Source organism: Elephas maximus, chromosome 3 (genome assembly GCF_024166365.1).
Source record: "Elephas maximus indicus isolate mEleMax1 chromosome 3, mEleMax1 primary haplotype, whole genome shotgun sequence".
NCBI lineage: Eukaryota > Metazoa > Chordata > Mammalia > Proboscidea > Elephantidae > Elephas > Elephas maximus.
This window is the reverse complement of record NC_064821.1, coordinates 63862782-63881701: the sequence shown is the minus strand read 5'-3', so window position 1 is coordinate 63881701 and position 18920 is coordinate 63862782. Positions and strand designations below refer to the sequence as shown.

At 50.4% G+C, this 18920-nt stretch overlaps 1 protein-coding gene across 2 annotated transcripts in view; it reads left to right on the top strand.

Annotated features, from left to right (window-relative positions):
* ASAP3 (ArfGAP with SH3 domain, ankyrin repeat and PH domain 3) overlaps window positions 1-14771 on the top strand; it is a 45695-nt gene extending 30924 nt beyond the window's left edge. For both annotated transcript variants that reach the window (XM_049878235.1, XM_049878236.1), the window contains exons 6-25: window positions 3457-3568; window positions 3800-3885; window positions 4334-4409; window positions 4589-4675; window positions 4843-4952; window positions 5877-5946; window positions 6314-6401; window positions 7583-7631; window positions 7757-7947; window positions 8032-8165; window positions 8457-8551; window positions 8779-8956; window positions 10266-10351; window positions 10511-10626; window positions 11236-11303; window positions 11396-11503; window positions 11656-11851; window positions 12676-12901; window positions 13483-13573; window positions 14682-14771. In XM_049878235.1, the coding sequence (XP_049734192.1) occupies window positions 3457-3568; window positions 3800-3885; window positions 4334-4409; window positions 4589-4675; window positions 4843-4952; window positions 5877-5946; window positions 6314-6401; window positions 7583-7631; window positions 7757-7947; window positions 8032-8165; window positions 8457-8551; window positions 8779-8956; window positions 10266-10351; window positions 10511-10626; window positions 11236-11303; window positions 11396-11503; window positions 11656-11851; window positions 12676-12901; window positions 13483-13573; window positions 14682-14756 (2242 nt within the window). In that variant the 3' untranslated portion in view covers window positions 14757-14771. The remainder of the gene's footprint in view (window positions 1-3456; window positions 3569-3799; window positions 3886-4333; window positions 4410-4588; window positions 4676-4842; window positions 4953-5876; window positions 5947-6313; window positions 6402-7582; window positions 7632-7756; window positions 7948-8031; window positions 8166-8456; window positions 8552-8778; window positions 8957-10265; window positions 10352-10510; window positions 10627-11235; window positions 11304-11395; window positions 11504-11655; window positions 11852-12675; window positions 12902-13482; window positions 13574-14681) is intronic.
* Window positions 14772-18920: the final 4149 nt, after the last annotated feature.

Below are 18920 nucleotides of genomic sequence, written 5' to 3'. Positions count from 1 at the left end.
CTATGGGACAGAGTAGAACTGCTCCATAGAGTTTCCAAGGCTGTGATCTTTACAGAAGCAGACTGCCACATCTTTCTCCCATGGAGCCACTGGTTCTTAACTACCATGCCACCAGGTCTCTGAATAAGGAAGTACCTTATGCTAAAATATGTGTATATATATAATCTAAAGGAATTACATCATTAGCATCATCATAATCCTGCCATTTATAGAGGATTTACCACATGCCAGGAACTCTGCTGTTTCCCATGCGTTATATCACCTGTTGTTTTTGTTGTCGTTGTTAGGTGCAGTCAGGTTGGTTTCTGACTCATACCAACCCTGTGTAAAACAGAACAAGACACTGACTGGTCCTATGCCATCTTCACAATTGTTACTATTTTTGAGCCCATTGTTGCAGCCCCGCTATGTCAGTCCATCTCATTGAGGGTCTTCCTCTTTTTTGCTGACCCTCACCAAGCATGATGGTCTTCTCCAGGGACTGGTCCCTGCTGATAACTTGTACAAAGTACATGGGGCAAAGTTTTGCCATCCTCTTTTCTAAGGAATATTCTGGCTGTACTTCTTCTGAGACAGATTTGTTCGTTCTTCTGGCAGTCCATGGTGTATTCAGTATTCTTTGCTGACACCATAATTCAAAGGCATCAATTCTTCTTTGATCTTCCTTATTCATTGTCCAGCTTTACATGCATATGAGGCAATTGAAAAACCATGACTTGGGTCAGGCACACCTTAGTCTTCAAGGTAACATCTTTGCTTTTTAACGTCTAAGAACTAGGTGTTATTTTTATTCTCATTTTAAAATGGGGAAACTGAAGATTAGAAAGAGTTTAAAGGCAAAGTAAGTAAAGGAGCTGCCATTAAATCCAGAATTCACATTGCTAACCACTGTACTACACTGTTACTTGCTGTTTGTCCATTCACTCTGGGGCAGACATCTTTCCATATCAGCATATATAGATGGACCTCATCCTTTTCAACAGCTGCTTAGTATTCCTATATTATGGACACACCATGATGTATTGAACCATTTCCTATTGACAGACATGTGGCTAATTTTTACTTTTTACTATTGAAAGATATGATCACACCATGCATGGGGAGCTCCGCCCTCTCCCCCACTGTTCTGTGGCTCTATGTCCGCCCTCCTTAGTGAGCTGCCAGGCTCATTGTTGCTGACGCACTGCAGGCTTGGCCTATGCCTTCCCTCTCTGCTGCTCATTTCCAGATCCCCAAAAAACCTTCATCTGCCCTCACCCCCAAAGCCGGTTTACAGGACCAGTCCCCACCCCAACTGACCCTGCCACATACTCCTGCTTGGGGTATCATAAAGCTTTAGGGAAATGAACAATAACCCCTTCTCAGAATTTTTTTTAAAAAAGAGAGCAAGCCTGCAGCACCCTGCCCTGTACCAGTGGTTCTTCACCAGGGGCAGTTTTGCCACACGCACCCCTGACAGGAGACATTTAGCAATGTCAACAGACATTTCTGATTGTCACAGCTGGGGGGATACTACTGTCATCTAGTGGCTAGAGGTCAGGGATGCTGTTAAACATTCTGCAGTGCACAGGGCAGCCCCTGCCACAAAGGATTATCCAGCCCCAAGTGTCAGTAATTCCAAGCTTGAGACGCTCTGCTCTCCAGGTATCCAGAGACAAATTCTGCATAGAAACACTGCCCAAAGGTCTTGCCTCAGTAAGACCCTCAGCTTTACAGCCAGAAGGGGGCCTCAGCATTCATTCAAGGCCGTTGCTTCAGCAGTTTACAGGTAGGAAAACTGAGGCCTGACAGACTAAAAATAATAATAGCTGCTGTGTCTTCTGTGTGCTAAGTCCTTTACATGCCTTATTTCATCTGGGTACATGTAAGGACCACTGTGTCTTCTGTGTACTGAGTCCTTTACTTGCCTTATTTCATCTGGGTACATATAAGGACCACTCCCCCTCCATTTTCCAGATAAGGAAACTGAGGGTCGGACCAAAGTAATTCAGCAGATCCGGTGTTAAGCCCCAGTCTGTCTTCTCTGCTGGGGACTAGCACCGACTTGGAAGCATTACTGTTAATACATCTTCACATGGATTTGGGGTCATATGCGCCCGGCTCCAGATGTGGAAATATGCTCCTGGCTGGGTGTGGGTAGCCTGATGGGTGTGGGGTTTCTAGGAAACCATTTACACACACAGTTCCACCTCTCCACAAAGAGGGAAAATAGCCAACCCCTGAGATCCATAGGGGGAAGGCTCAGGTTACTCTTAGCTACAAGAATGGAAGGTGCTTTTTGTCTTCACTTAAGAAAACAACAAAGGTCTTCTAAAGCTTTCAGTTGAAAGCCCCTGTGGACTCAGAAGAATGAAGGCTTCGAACCCACCATTCTAAATCCCTCTTGCAAAACCAGAGCTGGTCCCCCCAAATTCTACCTGGCCCTATCTGAGCTGCTCACCTCCTTGCATAAAAGCCTTCAAGTCTTTCCCAGTGCTCTTGGAATATAGACCAAGAACCTTAACATGGTCTTAATTAAACCCTGCATGGGAGTCTCTGTGGTTGTGTGCTTTTGAGTCGATTCCAACTCATAGCAGCCCTGTAGGACAGAGTAGAACTGCCCTATAGGGTTTTCTAGGTTGTAATCTTAATGGGAGCAGATTGCCAAGTCTTTTCTGCAGAGCCTCTGGTGGGTTCGAACTGCTGACCTTTTGGTTAGCAGCTGAGTGCTTAACCATTGCACCACCAGGCTCCTTATAAGAGTCCCTGGGTGACAAAATAGTTAATCACTGGGCTACCAACCGAAAGGTTGGAGGTTCAAACTCATCAGAGGTGCCTTGGAAATAAGGCCTGGAGATCTGCTTCCCAAAGGTCACAATCTTGAAAACCATATGGAACAGTTCTACTCTGCATACATGGGGACACCATGAGTCTGGATCAACTCGACAGTACCTAATAACAACATCAGACCCTGCATGGTCTGGGGCTCACCTGGTACCACCTCTCTCTCCATCTCAGCACTCGAGCCCATCAGATCTCTGTATGTCCCCTCATCCCTCCTGCTTCCAGGCTGTCACATGGTCTGACCCTCCTGCCCAGCCCTCCCTTCCTTCTCAGGCATCAGTTCCCAGCTCAAGACAAGGTCAGGTCCCCCTGCTTTAGGCTCCCGTAGTTCTGGTCATGGTTGTGATTTGATTCGCATCTCTCTGCCCTGTAAGTCTGTGTATTCCTTGACTCTGTCATTTGTTTGTTTTTTGTTTTTAACATTTTATTGTGGTTTGAGTGAAAGTTTCCTTGACTCTCTTGTTCACCACTATGCCCCAGCCACACCACACCGACCGGCACACAGGAGGGCCTTGTGAACTGCACGGGCCCCCTAATTCTATGGTATCCGTGGCAGAGAGGAGACATAGCGATGGTGGGACGTGAAGGGGCCCCGGGGAGAGTTGTTCAGGCCTCTCTTTCCTTGGGACCTAGGGCCAGGCTGGAGAAGGAGAGGGATCGGGCCAGGGCGACAGGAGGGAGCCCTGGGGAAGTGGCCCAGGACACTCAGAGAGAACGACGCATCTTCCAGCTGTACATGTGTGAGGTAAGAGTGCCCCAGGGGTGAAGGTGGGGCTGGTGTGTGTCCTCCTGTCTGCCTCGCAGAAGCCCCTGGGGCCCAGTCACAGGCTTATCCCAGGTCCTAGCCAGGTGGCCCTGTGGGATGTCACTGAGGCTCGGACATACCCAGGAGGTCTAGCCTGGGATAGGGACTGCAGCCCCTTGTCCCCAAGATTCAGCTTCAGCACCTATCACACATCTTGCCTGCCCCTCCTAGTATCTGCTCAAAGCCGGGGAGAGCCAGGTGAAGCAAGGTCCTGATTTTCTGCAGAGCCTCGTCAAGTTCTTCCACGCCCAGCACAAGTAGGTATCCCCTCGAGTGCCAAGGATGTTGGAGCCCACCTTCACCCCCACATCCCTTACCCCTAAGCCCTTTCAGGTAACTCAGAGTAAGACTTATCCCCAGGGCCTGGCTGTGCCTTTTTGGTTTTGCTCTTTACAGCTCCTCTTTACCATGTGTCAGGCTCAAAGTGCTTTGCACCTTAATCTCCCTACAACCCTCTGAGCAGGGACTGTTATTATCCCCATTTTACAGATGAGAAAACTGAGGCTCAGATTTACCAGGATCACATAGCTAGTCAGTGGGATCTGAACCCAGACAGTTTGACTCCAGAGTGGCTGCTCTTCACCATCAGACTACCCTGCCCCCAGGTGCCCTGTGATCCTTAGAGCTACTCTTTTCCACACTTCAGGCTTCACCTCTCATTTTCATCTCTCTCTGGTCCCTTGTTTGGCCTCTGACACCTCTTAGCTTTTTCCAAGATGGCTGGAAAGCTGCTCAGAGCTTGTCTCCCTTCATTGAGAAGTTGGCAGCCTCAGTACACACAGTAAGTTGGGCCTCATTCTTGGGCATGTGGTGACACTCCCTATCCTTCTGGAAAAACTGTCGGTATAGAAGGGCTGGCTTCTACCCACATAGTGAGGCCATTGCCCTCCTGCTCTGGGTCTGGGCTCTGCACCTGGACCTCTGCGGGCTGATGGTGGCGTCCTGCCCTCTGTCCCACAGCTGCGCCAAGCCCAGGAGGAGGAGTTGCAGAAGCTGACCCAGCTCCGGGACTCCCTCCGGGGGACACTACAGCTCGAGAACAGAGAGGTCAGCCCCTGAATTGTCCCAAAAGAAGTGTCCTTCCCCAAGGCCCACCAGGGAGGGAGGAGGACCCCACAGGGTCCCCATGAGAAGTCTCCCTGAGTGAGAACCCCGCAGGATGGGGATCTTCCCAGCCAGACACCTGAGGTCTCCTTTGCATGTCTGAGGAACAGGAGAGTGTGGGCCGGAAGAACTCAGGAGGTGGCTACAGCATCCACCAGCACCAGGGCAACAAGCAGTTTGGGACAGAGAAGGTGGGCTTTCTGTACAAGAAAAGTGATGGGTAAGTGGCTCAGAGAGCTTAAGTAACTTACCCAAAGTCACACAGCTAATAGTTGGCAGGGCTGGGGGAGCTGCCCAAAGGGACTGTTCTTGGAATTTGTGTAGACTGTCAGGGTTCCAGGATCGATAGGGAATGTAGAATCATAAGAATCCTGGATTGTACATGACACCTGGGTGTGTGAACTTCTGCTAAAGACCACTGGTTGTTCTTAACTTGAAGAAGTATAACAGCAGTTAACACTAAACATTTACTATGCCCTGGACAGCCTGCTCCATGCCCTCACTCTTAGCCTCTGCAACGCACTGAATATGCCTACAAATGCAACTGTTGCCTGTGCCTTGCTCTGTGGTGTAAAAAAAAAAAAAAATCAGCCCATGAAATGCAAAGACCCTTATGGTATGTGTTCATGTTTTTACTTACTCATCAGCATTTATCAGAGGATAATTCTGTTAAACTTTCCTATGTCTCCTCTATCAGACTAGGAACTCTTAAAGGGTCAAAGCCACATCGTCCCCTTTAGAATAAAAATTCCCAGAGAGTGGGACTGTGTTTCCCCCATCAGACCGGGAGTTTCCTAAGGTCAGGGCTCCTAGAGTGTGAAGGGTGTTGAGGTCAAACCAAAACCAAACTCAGTGCTATCGAGTCAATTCCGACTCATAGCGACCCTATAGGACAGAGTAGAACTGCCCCATAGAGTTTCCAAGGAGCACCTGGCAGATTCGAACTGCTGACCCTTTGGTTAGCAGCCATAGTACTTAACCACTTCGCCACCAAGGTTTCCGTGTTGAGGTCAGGGAAGTATAAAAAGGTGTGGTTGGAGGTTGTACAGGTGGGGCATGGGACCTGGGGTATGGGACCTTGTCTGTTACAGAGTTAAATGTGACCCTTAGGGTAAATGCTTCTCTCTCTTTCTCTGGGCCCTAGAATTCGAAGAGTCTGGCAGAAGAGAAAGTGCGGGGTCAAGTATGGCTGCCTGACCATCTCACACAGCACGGTGAGGGGCTGGGAGTCTCAGGGCAGGGTGGGTCCTCTCATGGAATTCTGAGCAGACAGATACCAAGCCCTCCCTCCAAGACTGGCCGGAAGGCAGCTCAGAGCCTGTCTCCCTTTGTTGCGAAGCTGGCGTGGACTGATAGAATTGGATCCAGGGAGCTGGAGACCCTTGGTGAGAGGAAGGGTGGGAGCCAAAGCCCCCAACCTAGTCTTTATCCACACTCCATATCCTTGAGGTACTGGGGAAGGGGAAACGTAAGCTGGAACAAGATTATTATGCCCATTTAACAGACTAGGGAACTGAGGCCCAAAGAATTCGGAAGGCCTGAAGGGTAACATGTCCATCGTCCACTCCCCAATTCCCACAGATAAATCGGCCCCCAGTGAAGCTGACCCTGCTGACGTGCCAAGTGAGGCCAAACCCCGAGGAGAAGAAGTGCTTCGACCTGGTGACCCGTGAGTGTTCCCTGTCCCCCTTCCCTAGGGCTTTTCTAAAAGAACTATCAGCTCCTAGAGGCTTAAATTAGGGGTTTATGTCCAATTCTACTTGTATTTATTGAACAGCTACTGCTACAGGCATAAGATCTCCTTAGGCCCTGGACACTCTTTTTAGAGGTTTCATCCTATATCACAGTAAACATTAAAATGCACCCACATCAAATATGATTATTTCTATAAAAAATATTTAAATGGATTTGGACAATTTTGTTTTCAAAATTATTAGTACTTTTGAGTTTTAACTTTTCGTTCTTTGGAACCTTTTATGCCAGGCTTTACATGGGGTGGGTGCAGCCTGAGGAAGATCTAGATCCCATCCTCAGGGAACTCTGTCTGGCAGGGATATAAGGCAGGGACCTAGGACTGTAAGATGACGGGGAGTGTCCAGAAGAGAGGTGCAGATATGGCCCCATAGATGATGAGAGAGAAGGAAGGTGTGAACTGCTATGGGGAATCAGGAAAGGCTACTCGAAGGAGAGGACATTTCAGTTTGGCCTTGAAGGACATGTAGAATGTAGAGTTTGGGGGAGGACATTTAGGAGATAGACCTGGTATGATAAAAGGCGTGGCAGCAGGAGAGGGGCTCTGGCCAGTTTGGCTAGAGTGGAGGGTTCACATAGGAGCAGTGGGAGACAAGGCCTGGGAATGCCTCCTGAAAGATCAGACCCTATTTCCTGGCAATAGGGAGCCATGGGAGGTCTTAGAGCAGGGGAGTGGTGTGATAAGAGCAGAACCTTAGGGAAGGCAATCTGGTAGGAGTGGGAGAGATGGGAGACAGGGAGACCAGACAGGAGGCTGAGGGCAGAGTGGAGTAGTGGCAGTGGGGATGAAGAATATCCTACCTCTCAGTTGGGTAGGGTCTTCTCCTTGGGAGGCCTCCCCTGATCCTAGAAGGGGGATCTGGGTGGGAGGCCCCATACAGAGGGAGCCTTGATGGGTTCCTACTTGGGAGGGACTTCTGAGAAGCTGTTCCCACTGCTGGCCACTCTCATTACCCTCCCCACTCCTGACTTGAGAGATCCTGACCCCCACAGGAACAAAAGCTCCATCTAGATCTGGTAGTTTGGGTGAGGGCTCCCTGGCCCCAGGGAAGGCGAGCAGGATTTATGTGGGCCAGATGCCCTCTCTTCTCCCCACAGACAACCGGACGTACCACTTCCAGACGGAGGACGAACATGAGTGTGAGGCGTGAGTGCCCCTACAGCCAGCCTTGGAGTGCGGACAGGGGAGCCTATTTAACCGCCAGCCTCTGGGCGTGACTCAAGCCCCCACAACTGGGCTGTCACCCCCACCTTACCCCATGCTCTCTGCAGGTGGGTGTCAGTGCTGCAGAACAGCAAGGATGAAGCCTTGAGCAGCGCCTTCCTCGGAGAGCCGAGCAGTGGCCCAGGGCCCTGTGGGGGTGCTGGGCTGGATGGGGAACCCCGGGACCTCACAAAGTTGCTGATTGCCGAGGTGAAGAGCAGGCCTGGGAATGGCCAGTGCTGCGACTGCGGGGCTCCAGGTCAGTCAGTGGGGTCAAGGTGAATAGGGGGGCGAAGGAGTGGAAGGGTCACATCCCCAGGAATGAGCTGTTCATACCTTGCAGACCCCACGTGGCTTAGCACCAACCTGGGCGTGCTCACCTGCATCCAGTGCTCTGGTGTCCACCGCGAGCTGGGCGTGCGCTTCTCACGCATGCAGTCCCTCACCTTGGACCTGCTGGGCCCCTCTGAGTTGCTGGTGAGGACAGGAGTGGGGGCAGAACCTGGAAGGGAATAGGGGGGTGTTGGGGTGGATTTTGGCTAGGGGGTGGGCCTTGGGTCTACCGGCTGTGCTAGACCTCTTGTAGAGTCTGGAGTGGTAGAGTGGGAGCAGAGGTGGGACAGGATCTGGACCACCCAGAAAGGAAATGGCCAAGGACAGGGCTTGGACAGGGAGGACGGCCATGGAGCGGGACTTCTGGAGGCTTGTCTCACCAGAGGGCACTGCCTTAACCACCCAGTCTTACCCCACCACTTTCTCTTGACCCAGTTGGCCTTGAACATTGGCAACACTCACTTCAATGAGATCATGGAGGCCCAGCTACCCTCGCATGGCGGCTCTAAACCTTCAGCTGAGAGTGACATGTAAGGGGATTCTCAGCTGGAGGGGCATCCTGGCTGGGGGCTTCTGCTAGAGGGCAAGTCTCAGAAGGATCTTAGGCAAGAGGTGTGGCGAATGGGCAAGCTCCGATCTGGGAGTCCCCAGGGCGTGATTCCAGGGAAAAGGAGACCTGTGTCTCCTGTGGAATGGTCCTAGGGACCAGCTGGGGGAAGACAGTCTTTGCTTTGAGACCTGTGGCTGTTTTTGGCAGGAGCCCCCGAAGGGATTATATTGTGGCCAAGTATGTGGAACATAGGTTTGCCCGCCGGTCCACTCTCGAGCCTCAGAGACTCTGGACAGCCATTTACAACCGGGACCTTCTGTCAGTACTGGAAGCCTTTGCTAATGGTCAAGACTTTGGACAGACACTGCCTGGGCCAGACGGACAGGTGGGAACCCCTTCTAAGGACCACCCGCACTGACATACTCCTCAGTCCTCCAGGACCAGCTATGACTTCCTTCCGCCTCACCTCTGATATCTGCTCAAAACCCATGCATCAGAGGGGTAGATGAGAAAGAGCACAAATATGATTAATCCTGGCTCTGCCTTCTTCTAGCTGTGTGATAGAGAACAGGCTACTTAACTTTTCTGAGTCTCTATTTCCTCGCCTGTAAAAATGGATTAATAGTAAAAGTGAGAATTAAGTCCAGTCCTGTATGTAAAGGGCCAGTGCATAACAGATGTGCAAAAAATATTAGTATCTTTTTTTTTTTTTCTCTTGGATAGCCTTGAGGCTGTCCTACTCTGTCCGATAGGGTCACTATGAGTCAAAATCGACTCAACAGCAACAGGTTTTGGTTGGTTTTCTATAGCCTTGGAAATGGGTGAAGGTCAGTGAGATTAGAGCAGGAAAGGCCATTGCGTTGGCTAGTCCAGTACCTGAAACATCAGGTAAGTGAGGGGATCCAGGCCGGTGAGGTACAGGAAGGAGAGGATAGCAGAGACATATGAAGGACTAAATTGACAGGAATTGCTGACCGATTAAGCCCAAACCCGTTGCCATTGAGTTGATTCTGATCCCTGGTGATCCCATGTATTACGAAGTAGACCTGCTCCGTAGGGTTTTCTTGGCTGGAACCTTTATGGAAGTGGATCCTTTCTTCCGCGGCACTGCTGAATGGGTTCAGACCACCAACCTTTAAGTTAATAGCTGAGCACAAACTGTTTGCACCACCCAGGGACCTTGCTGACTGGACATCGTAAAAATAGCACTTACCATGTACCAGGCACCAGGCACCAGGAAGAGATCATGATGGGGTTTTAACTCTCTGTTTGGGACATTCTGGTCTTTGAGCTGCCTGCTGGCTATCTTGGTGGGCCTGTCCAGTGAGCAGGGAGGGTGCAGCCCTTGGATGAGGTAAAGATTTGGTACAGTCTCCACATGGGTGACAGCTGAAAGCATGAGGCTAGATGAGGTCTTGGGGGCAATGGGAGCAAAGAAAGGAGCCCAGGGCTAAGAATCAAAATTTGAGAAACACCTTCTCTTGGGGACAAGAGGTGGAAAAACCACTGAAGGAAGCAGTGAAGGAATGGCCCTTTACCCTCCTCCCAAAGCAGGGTTCCATCTGTTCAGCCTCATTTCTCAGGGGCCTGGCAGCTTCACACCTGGGGTGTCAGGGTAGCAGGAGCTCAAGAGGGTGGTATTGGGCTGGGTACAGATGAGCTGGGGGGAGACTTAAGTGTGGGCCTGTGTTCAGGCACCTGGAGAGCTCGCCCTGCACTTGGCTGTCAGAGTTGCCAACCAGGCCTCCCTGCCTCTGGTGGATTTCATCATCCAAAATGGGTGAGAACCCCTACTTCTCTGTGCACCTCCTCGCATGCCTCCCCTTCTTTCCCTCCTTTTCTCTTCCCTTGCCTCTTTTCCTCTCCCTCTTTTTTTTCTCCTGACCTAGACCCCCTCATCTGCCTGCCTCCCTCCCTTCCTCCCTGCCCACCTCCCCAGCGGTCACCTGGATGCCAAAGCCCCTGATGGGAACACTGCTCTGCACTATGCTGCCCTCCACAACCAGCCCGACTGCCTCAAGCTGCTACTGAAAGGGAGAGCTTCAGTTAGCACAGGTGGGCTCCAACACCTCCTCCCTCAGACTCCCATTCATGACCACTCCTTGTGTGGGACATCCTGCCTTTCCCCTAGACACAAAGAGCACTGGTAGCAAGCATGGACTTTGCAGACAGACTTGAGATCTAATTGTGGCTTGCCTCTGACCAGCTCTGTGAACTTGAGAATTTAACAGTTTTATCTCTTGAACCTCAGCTTCCTCATCTGTAAAATGGGAATAATGCCATCCACTTAGTAGGGCTGCTAACAGGATAAAATGAAATGTTTCTGAAAGTTCCTAGCCAGATAAGTATTAGCTGAATCTGAATACTAGTGGTTGTTATAGCTAACATTTGCTGTTCAGCCTGTGCCTGGTAAAGTGCTAAGAGCTTTATATATATGAACTCATTTAATCCTCAAAACGAGCTCGTCATGTAGTTACAAGTATCATACTCATTTTGTAGATTAGACAATGAAGACCTGGAGAGGTTAAGTAACTTGCCCAAGGTCACACAGCCTGGAAGTGGCAGAGCCAGGATTCAAACTTAGACAATCTGATTCTAGAGCCCCTCTTAACCTCTAAACTATAATGCCTCTTTGACCCTGACTCCTAACTTTATCCTTCACAGTGAATGAGGCAGGAGAGACGGCTCTGGACGTGGCCAGGAAGAAGCAGCACAAGGAGTGTCAGGAGCTGGTGAGGTCTAGGGGAGGGGGAGGGTCCCTGACTCTTTTTCTCTCTGTGCTGAGCCCCTGACCCTGTGAACAGCCAAGGCTTTTTTGTGGCAGCTGGAGCAGGCCCAGGCTGGGACCCTCACTTTCCCTCTGCACGTGGACTACTCCTGGGGAATTTCCGTGGAGCCTGGCTCTGACAGTGAGGAGGACGAAGAAGAGAAGGTGGATCCTAGCCCCCTGCCCCATGGGCCCCTGGGCTGGCTGGACCCCAGGGACAGCAGAAGGAAAGACCCAGATTGAGCCTAGTGTGGGGAGGGAAGGGGCTAAACTGGAGGAACCAGGCTCTCCTCCCTCTCACATTTATGTCCCTGCAGCGCTACCCTCTGAAGCTCCCAGCCCAGGCACGCTGGAGCAGTGGGAGACAGGACATCAGCAACAAGACCTATGAGGCCATTGCCAGCCTGGGATCAGCCACCCCTCGGAGCCAGAATGAGGATTTCCCCCCACCCTTGCCTGTCAAAAACCCTTCTCGGACCATGGTCCAGGGGCGTGTGGGACATGCCAGTGGAGGTATGGTTGGGTGCCCAGAAAAATGTTCATCAGACCACTCATTTGTGTGCCTGCTGTGTGCTGGGGCACTGAGCTGAGGGTGCGTGTGTTAGTCTGTATCATCCTCACCATCACCTTACAGGTAAAGAAACAGAGATGTTAAGTAACATGCCCACCATGACACAGCTAACAAATCTCTGATGTGGGATTCAAACCCAGGTCTGTTTTATGCCAAATTTCTCAGTGCTTCACTTAAATAAAAAGAGACTGAAAGAGAAGCATTTATTGAGCATCCATTGTGTCCCAAATCCTTCAAGGGCTAGAGACACAGTCTAATGGGGGAGATAAAAACTGGAATATGATTCATTTGTAATACAAGTGCAATGTGATATACAGTGTATATCCCAAAAAGACAGGGTTTCAAGTGCATCGTTCACCACTATTTCTCTAGCACCTAGCACAGTGCCTGGCTGTTCTCAAGAACTATTTGTTGAATGAATGAACAGGCTTGTTTTGGGAGCTCTTGGGAGGGAGGAGCATGTCCTATTGAGATGGGTGGTGTTTGAGCAATGCTTCCTGGTGGGAGTGGCATCTGACCTCAACCTGAGAGATGGGAAGCCAAATCCAGGCTGAGGAGAGGATGTCAGCAGAAGTAGAAAAGTGAGTCAGTGGGCTCCTGGCTGTCATGGATGAATGACTCAGGAGACTGAAGCATGACAGGGAAGAGTTGCTGGAGAAGCCGGCAAGCAGATGGGGGAGTGGGGAGTGGGAGAGAACCACGATAGATCCTAAAGGCCAAAGACACAGTGAATAATAATGACAGGCTTTATCACTTCTGATTCCAGATTGTTCTGAAGCCCCCAGCCTGAGCTCGGAGCCCCCTGGGACCCCTGAGAGCCTGAGAAGCCCAGCCTCCTCCTCCTCCAGCCTGACAAGCCCTGTGGAGCCTGGGGGTCCCAGCCAAGCCCTGCCTGGCTCTGAGGAAAGCCTCCAGGAGCCCCTGGGCACCACTCGACCCAGCCTGCTGCCTGGGAACACTCCTGCGGAGATGTATCCCCCTGTCAGGTTCAGGTTGGTGAGGGCCCAGCTGTGCAACCTGGGCAAGTCCCCTGACCTCTCTGAGCATCTGTTTCCCCCACCTCTAAATGGTACCTTCTTGAATACTGGGATACCTTCCAGCTCTGAGGCCCATGACTAATGCGAGATGCTGGCTTGAGTGGAGGGTGACTGAGCCCCTTCCCCTCCAGCACACACACTCACCTGCTCCCAAATCAGGCCTAGAGAGCTCAGAGAGGCCTGGGACCCAGATTGCTGAAGTCAGAATAGAAAAGACGCAGCCCCACCTGTGTGGCTTAGGGCTGAGTGGGGTCTTTAGTCCGTCTCCTAACTCCAGCCTAGGATCCAGTCCTCTACCTTCTTTGCACACCCTTTCAGCTTGGGGTTTTGGAGAAGTAGACTTGGGGATATCCCCAGCATGCTCTGGAGGTCAGTTCCAGGCTTCTTGGGCCTGTGATGGATTCAGCCTGGGGGCCTCATGGACTCTCTGTTCACTCACCCTAAGCCTCCAGCCTTGCTCTATACCCGAGCCCTTTTCTCTCACTCTGAGGGGCTCTCTGGACATGGGGGTCACATTGGCCTTTCCTTCCCTCCAGCTCTGAGAGCACTCGTTCCTATCGGCGTGGGGGGCGGAACCTGGAAGACAGTCCCTCAGCCCGGCGGCCACTGCCCAGAAGGAACATGCCGGTAGGATCTCCAGGACTGTGGTTTGAGGAGAAATGACAGGGTGCCTGGACAGTACACTTAGTCAAGAGCAGGTGTATAGGGGTGGCACTGGGTCAAGAGTAGGTGACTGGGGCACATGTGGGTCCAAATGGCCACAGTTTGGCCAAACCCTGTCTTAGTGCTCCTCCTTCCTGCTCCAGCCCGGGGCCAGGAGAAGCCGAGGAGAGCCCAAGCCTTGAGTGATGGCAGAGGTGTTGAGACCTCAGTCCTGGCTTACCCCAGGAGGATGAACAAAGCTGTGTTAGCCAGCTTTGTCCTGGAATCCACTGAAGCTTCCAGCATCTAGGCATAGAAGGATGTGACAGGGACAAGGCAAGGTCTACCGTCCTTAATCTGGCTTCTCCCTGCTGAGTCACAGAGTCTCAAACAATTATGTGTATTTAGTTAAGGAACCTGGGAGCGGGCATAGGTCAAGAGCCAGTTGTGCTGTTGCTTGTTCCCCTGAGTGTCCCTCAGGGATGGCGTTGCTTGTCTGCACTGGGAGTGGGGGAAGGCAGGGGCTGAAACAGGGTCTTTCCGAATAATTGTCATCCTCTGTCCGTCAGAGTCAGGTGCCAGACGTAAATCTGTGTCCATGTGCTGGTTCCGCTAGCATGTGTTATTAGCTACCGTTGAGTTCACCCCTGACTCCTGGTGACCTGAAAACCAGGTATCCACCACCCAACATTTAGTTGATACCTGTTGTTATGGTGCATATGACAATAAGAACTTGGAGTTTAGAGTCAGGAGGCCTAGGTCAAGTGGCTTCACTTCTTCCAGCCTCAGCTTCATCATCTGTAAAATGGGGATAATTTAACCCACTCACAATAGGACAGTCATGAAACTAAGTGAGACAAGCACCTGGTGCATAAAAAAAAACTTGTTGCTGTTGAGTCCATTCCGACTCATAGTGACCCTATAGGACAGAGTAGAACTGCCCCCTAGGGTTTCCAAGGAGCAGCTGGTAGATTCAAACTGCTGCCCTTTAGGCTAGCAACTGTAGCTCTGTACCACCAGGGCCCCTGCTACATAATAAAACATAAAATAAAATAGGTGCTTAAAATGTCAATTTTCGTCCTTCTCTCCCCAGGTCGGCTTCACTGAAGGAGATGGCTCAAGGACTGGGGTTCTTCCAGCAAGTTCTGTGCAACTTTTACAAGACTAGCTCCTTGCTGGCACCTGCATGCCTGAACCACCCCCATGCTGGACCCCACCATTCAGAGCTGGGACTTGAGGCCACAAGATAAGGGAACTGGGTCTCACTCTCTCGGCCCCTTGTGCCTCTGTGGCTGGCCTTCCTCCCTCCCATGGGCTCATGCCCCTGCCAAGGACACTGGGCCTTCCATGTAAGGGGTGATGACAGTTTTCTCCCTTTATCCCATTACTGGCCTTCCCCAGGGGCCAGGGAGCCCTATGGCCAGGTCTGAGTACTCCTGAGTTCACTTCAGCTGCAGAAACCAACTCCCTCATCAGACCAGAGCTGCGTTTCTTCCATCAGCCTAGGGGCTCCACAAGGTATAACCAGCCCTCCTTTTTCATTTTCCATATCCAGACTAAGGACTCTACCAGACTAGGGACTGACTTCTCAGCAATTTATTAGTCCAGTATGTGTTTACTGAGTTCCAGCTGTATGTCCAGGGCTGTACTAGGCACAGCAGATGCAACAATGAGTAAGACAAGGGTCCTACAGGTGTGCTCCGTTGCTGGGAGGCTGGTCCCAGAGTTGAGCTTGGGAATGGGTAGGGCTAGACTACAGAGGATGGTTCTGGGCTTAGGGGCAGGGCACACAATGAGCTGGCTTATACCATTTCCCAATAGCAGTTGTCTATAGCCCATATCAGTTCTGTTTGGTCCACCACAGTCCATGTTGTTATTGTTGTTTTTGTAGTAGCTATTTCAACTCATGGCAAACTCGTGTGCAGGGTAGAATTGCTCCGTAGGGTTTTCAAGGCTGTGACCTTTCTGGAGCAGATTGCCAGGTTTGTCTTCCAAGGTACCTCAGGGTGGGTTCGAACCGCCAACCTTGCAGCTAGTAGACAAGCATTTAACTGGTTGCACCACTCAGTTGCCTTATAGCCCATGCTGGCTATTAAATATTCTGAATATCACTCTTGTTGAGGAATAATAACCAACCATCCTGGGACCTCTTTGTACCATATTCCCCAGCTAGGAAGTAGGGTGGAACTCACCCCCATTTGCCCACTCCTTGATTTAGTGGGAGAAAAGGACTGGTCTTCTCACTTCTCTCCCCTTTCTCTTGGTCAACTCAGGAGCCTTCCAGTCTAGGGTGAGGAAGGGCCAAGAAGGGAGAAAGGAGAATGATAGAAATGGGAGAGCAGAGACTGCTCCCCATGCCAGAAATTCCATTACGGCCACTGCTTTAGGTCCTATTAGAAAGCAGATACTAACACCTCAGCTCAGGCCTTGGTAGGTATGGACCTGGCCAAGCAAGAGAGGCCAGTTGATGCCAATGGCCAACACAGCCGAGCTGTTTCCAGGGTACACCTGACCAATCCGTGGTTCCACAGAAACAGGGTTGTCTTCTGAACCCCCAGCGTCTTGTTTATCTCAGGCTTGTTATTTCACTCACCTCTAGTAAATAATTTTCTTGGGGGCCAAACCCAAAACTCATTGCTGTTGGGTCGATTCCAACTCCTAGCAACCCTATAGGACAGAGTAGAACTGCCCCATAGGGTTTCCAAGGCTGTAACTCTTTACAGAAGCAGACTGCCACATCTTTCTCCCTTGGAGTGGCTGGTGGGTTCGAACCACCAACCTTTCAGTTACCAGCCAAGTGCCTTAACCACTGCTCCACCAGGGATCCTTTTTCTTGGTGGGGGGAGGTAAATTGCAGTGCTTCCATTTATATTGTCTGAAGAGCAGTCAGGGAAAGGGAGGATATCGTAGGACTTGGAATTCTTTCTCTGGACTAAGCAAGAGAGTTGTTTCCAACCGGGGATGATCTTGCCCCAAGGAATATTTGGCAATATCTGGAGACATTTTTGATTGTCACAACTGGGGGTGTGACTGGTATCTAGAGGGTAGAGGCCAGGGATGCAGCTAAACATCCTATAATGTACAGGACAGCCGCCACAACACAGAATTATCTAGCCCAAATAGTTCTGAGGTTGAGAAACCCTGGTGTAGAGGAAAGAGCACTGGACCAAGAGTCAAGACCTGTGGTTCTAGCTCTACCACGGTTCCTGCCTCAGTTTGATTTCCCCTGAGACAAGGATTTGGGGGCAAGCAGTTTATTTGGGAAGTGATCCTAGGAAGTATAATGAGGGAGCAGGGAGGTGTCTTAGTTACCTAGTGCTGCCATAACAAAAAAAATACCACGAGTGGGTAACATTAAAGAACAGAAACCTATTTTAGAGGTGAGAAGTCCAAATCAGGACACCGGTTCTAGGGGAGGGTCCTTCCTTGTCAATAGTCACAGGTGTCCCTTAGGATTCCTTGGCTTATAGACAGTTCCTTATATGATCTCCTCCCCATATGTATGTCTCTCTCTGTCTCCCTTTATACAAGACACCACACAGAAGTGATTAGGTTTAGGACCTGCCCTACTCCAGTATGGCCTCATTAACATAACAAAAGAAACCACTATTTCCAAACAGGGTCAGGAGTTAGGACTTCAACATAACTTTTTGAGGAACACAATTCAATCCATAACGGGAAGGAAAACAAAGTCAAAAGCAGTAGAAGATGTGTTGAGGAGGGAGTTATCACTGTGGGCACCTAGGGCTTAGTTTTTGGGGGACCCATTAATGACCGTATTGATTAGACCATGCCTTCAAGGTGTCCATCTAGTGTGAAGAAACTGGGTCCTTATCACTGACTCTGAACCTTGGTTGGGGGCCTGTGATAGTTTTATGTGTCAACTTGGCTAGGCTATAAATAGCCTCAGTTATTTAATCAAACACTAATCTAGGTGTTACCTGTGAAGATATTTTGTAGATGTGGTTAATATCCACAATCAGTTGACTGGAAGTAAAGAAGAGTACCCTAGATAGTGTGGGTGGGCCTCATCCGATCAGTTGAAAGCTTTAAGTGGAAAAACTGAGGTTTCCCAAAGAAGAAATTCTGCCTCAAGACTGCAGCATCAACTCCTGCTTGAGTTTCCAACTTGCTGGCCTGTCCTACAGATTTCAGACTTGCAGTTCCCACAATTGCATAAGCCAATTATACTTGAAATAAATCTCTTTATATCTCCCGTTGATTCTGTTTCTCTGGAGAACCCTGACTGATAAAGAGTCCTTACTGTGGCGTTATTTCTCAAGCTCTCCCAACCTGCCCTAAAGCCCTCAACGAGAGATGGGGAGCTGTCCGAGGTGTGTCCAGGAATTATCTGCAGGTGAACTCCAGGGTGGGCAGGTAGGCAGAGGGGGATACGGTGGGTACCTAGAGTGTCCTATACTGTCAAGCAATGCAACACTGAGCAGCTTATCACCCTCTCTGGGCATCACCCTTTCTTTACAATGAAGAGGTTAGATTCAGTGTTTTGTTAGGGTCCTTTGAGCTCTGCTGATGGAGGAGCCTTGGTGTCTTTTGATCTCACCCAGCTCAGGGTAGAGACTGGGCACAGCTTTGAAGAAAATCAGATCTGTTCTTTAAAAAGAAGAAGGCAATCCCAAGTAACCGTGGGCAGCCTGTGCCTTTCTGCTATCCCTTCATCCCAGCTGGCTTGGCTGAGGGCTGGTCAAGGGACCTTCCCAAGCCCCAAAGCAGTAAAGTCTAACCTCTGATTCTAAAGTTGAAATCTAAATGTGATTCACAATGCACCGCAGTGGCGAGGCCCCACCTACCTCCTGCCTTTCTGCCTCCCCTCTCTCGGCACTCCCCTCACTTCTGTGCTGCACCCATGTTGATCTTTCAGTTCCTGGAACACCCACACGCCAAGCACCCTCCTGTCCCGGAGCTCTGCACATTTGGAAACCCTGCAGGGCTGTTTTACTCACTAGAACTGCCTGGCACGTGGTACGAAACAAACCCTTTACCATCTAGTCTATTCCGACTCAGCAACCATACAGGACAGAGTAGAACTGCCCCATTGGGTTTCCAAGGAGCAGCTGGTGGATTCAAACTGCCAACCTTTTGGTTAACAGCTTAGCTTTTAACCACTGTGCCACCAGGGCTCTGGCAAGTGATAGGTGCTCAATAAATATTTGATGAACAAACATTTCCTCCTCTCTCTCTGAGCATCCTTCCAACTCCCACTCCACACTTAAGCCAAAAGTTTAAACGTCATTTCTTCAGAGGAGATGACTCCCCCAAATTAACACAAATCCACTTGAACAAATGTGCCCTTAAAGTATCCTTGACCTCTCCC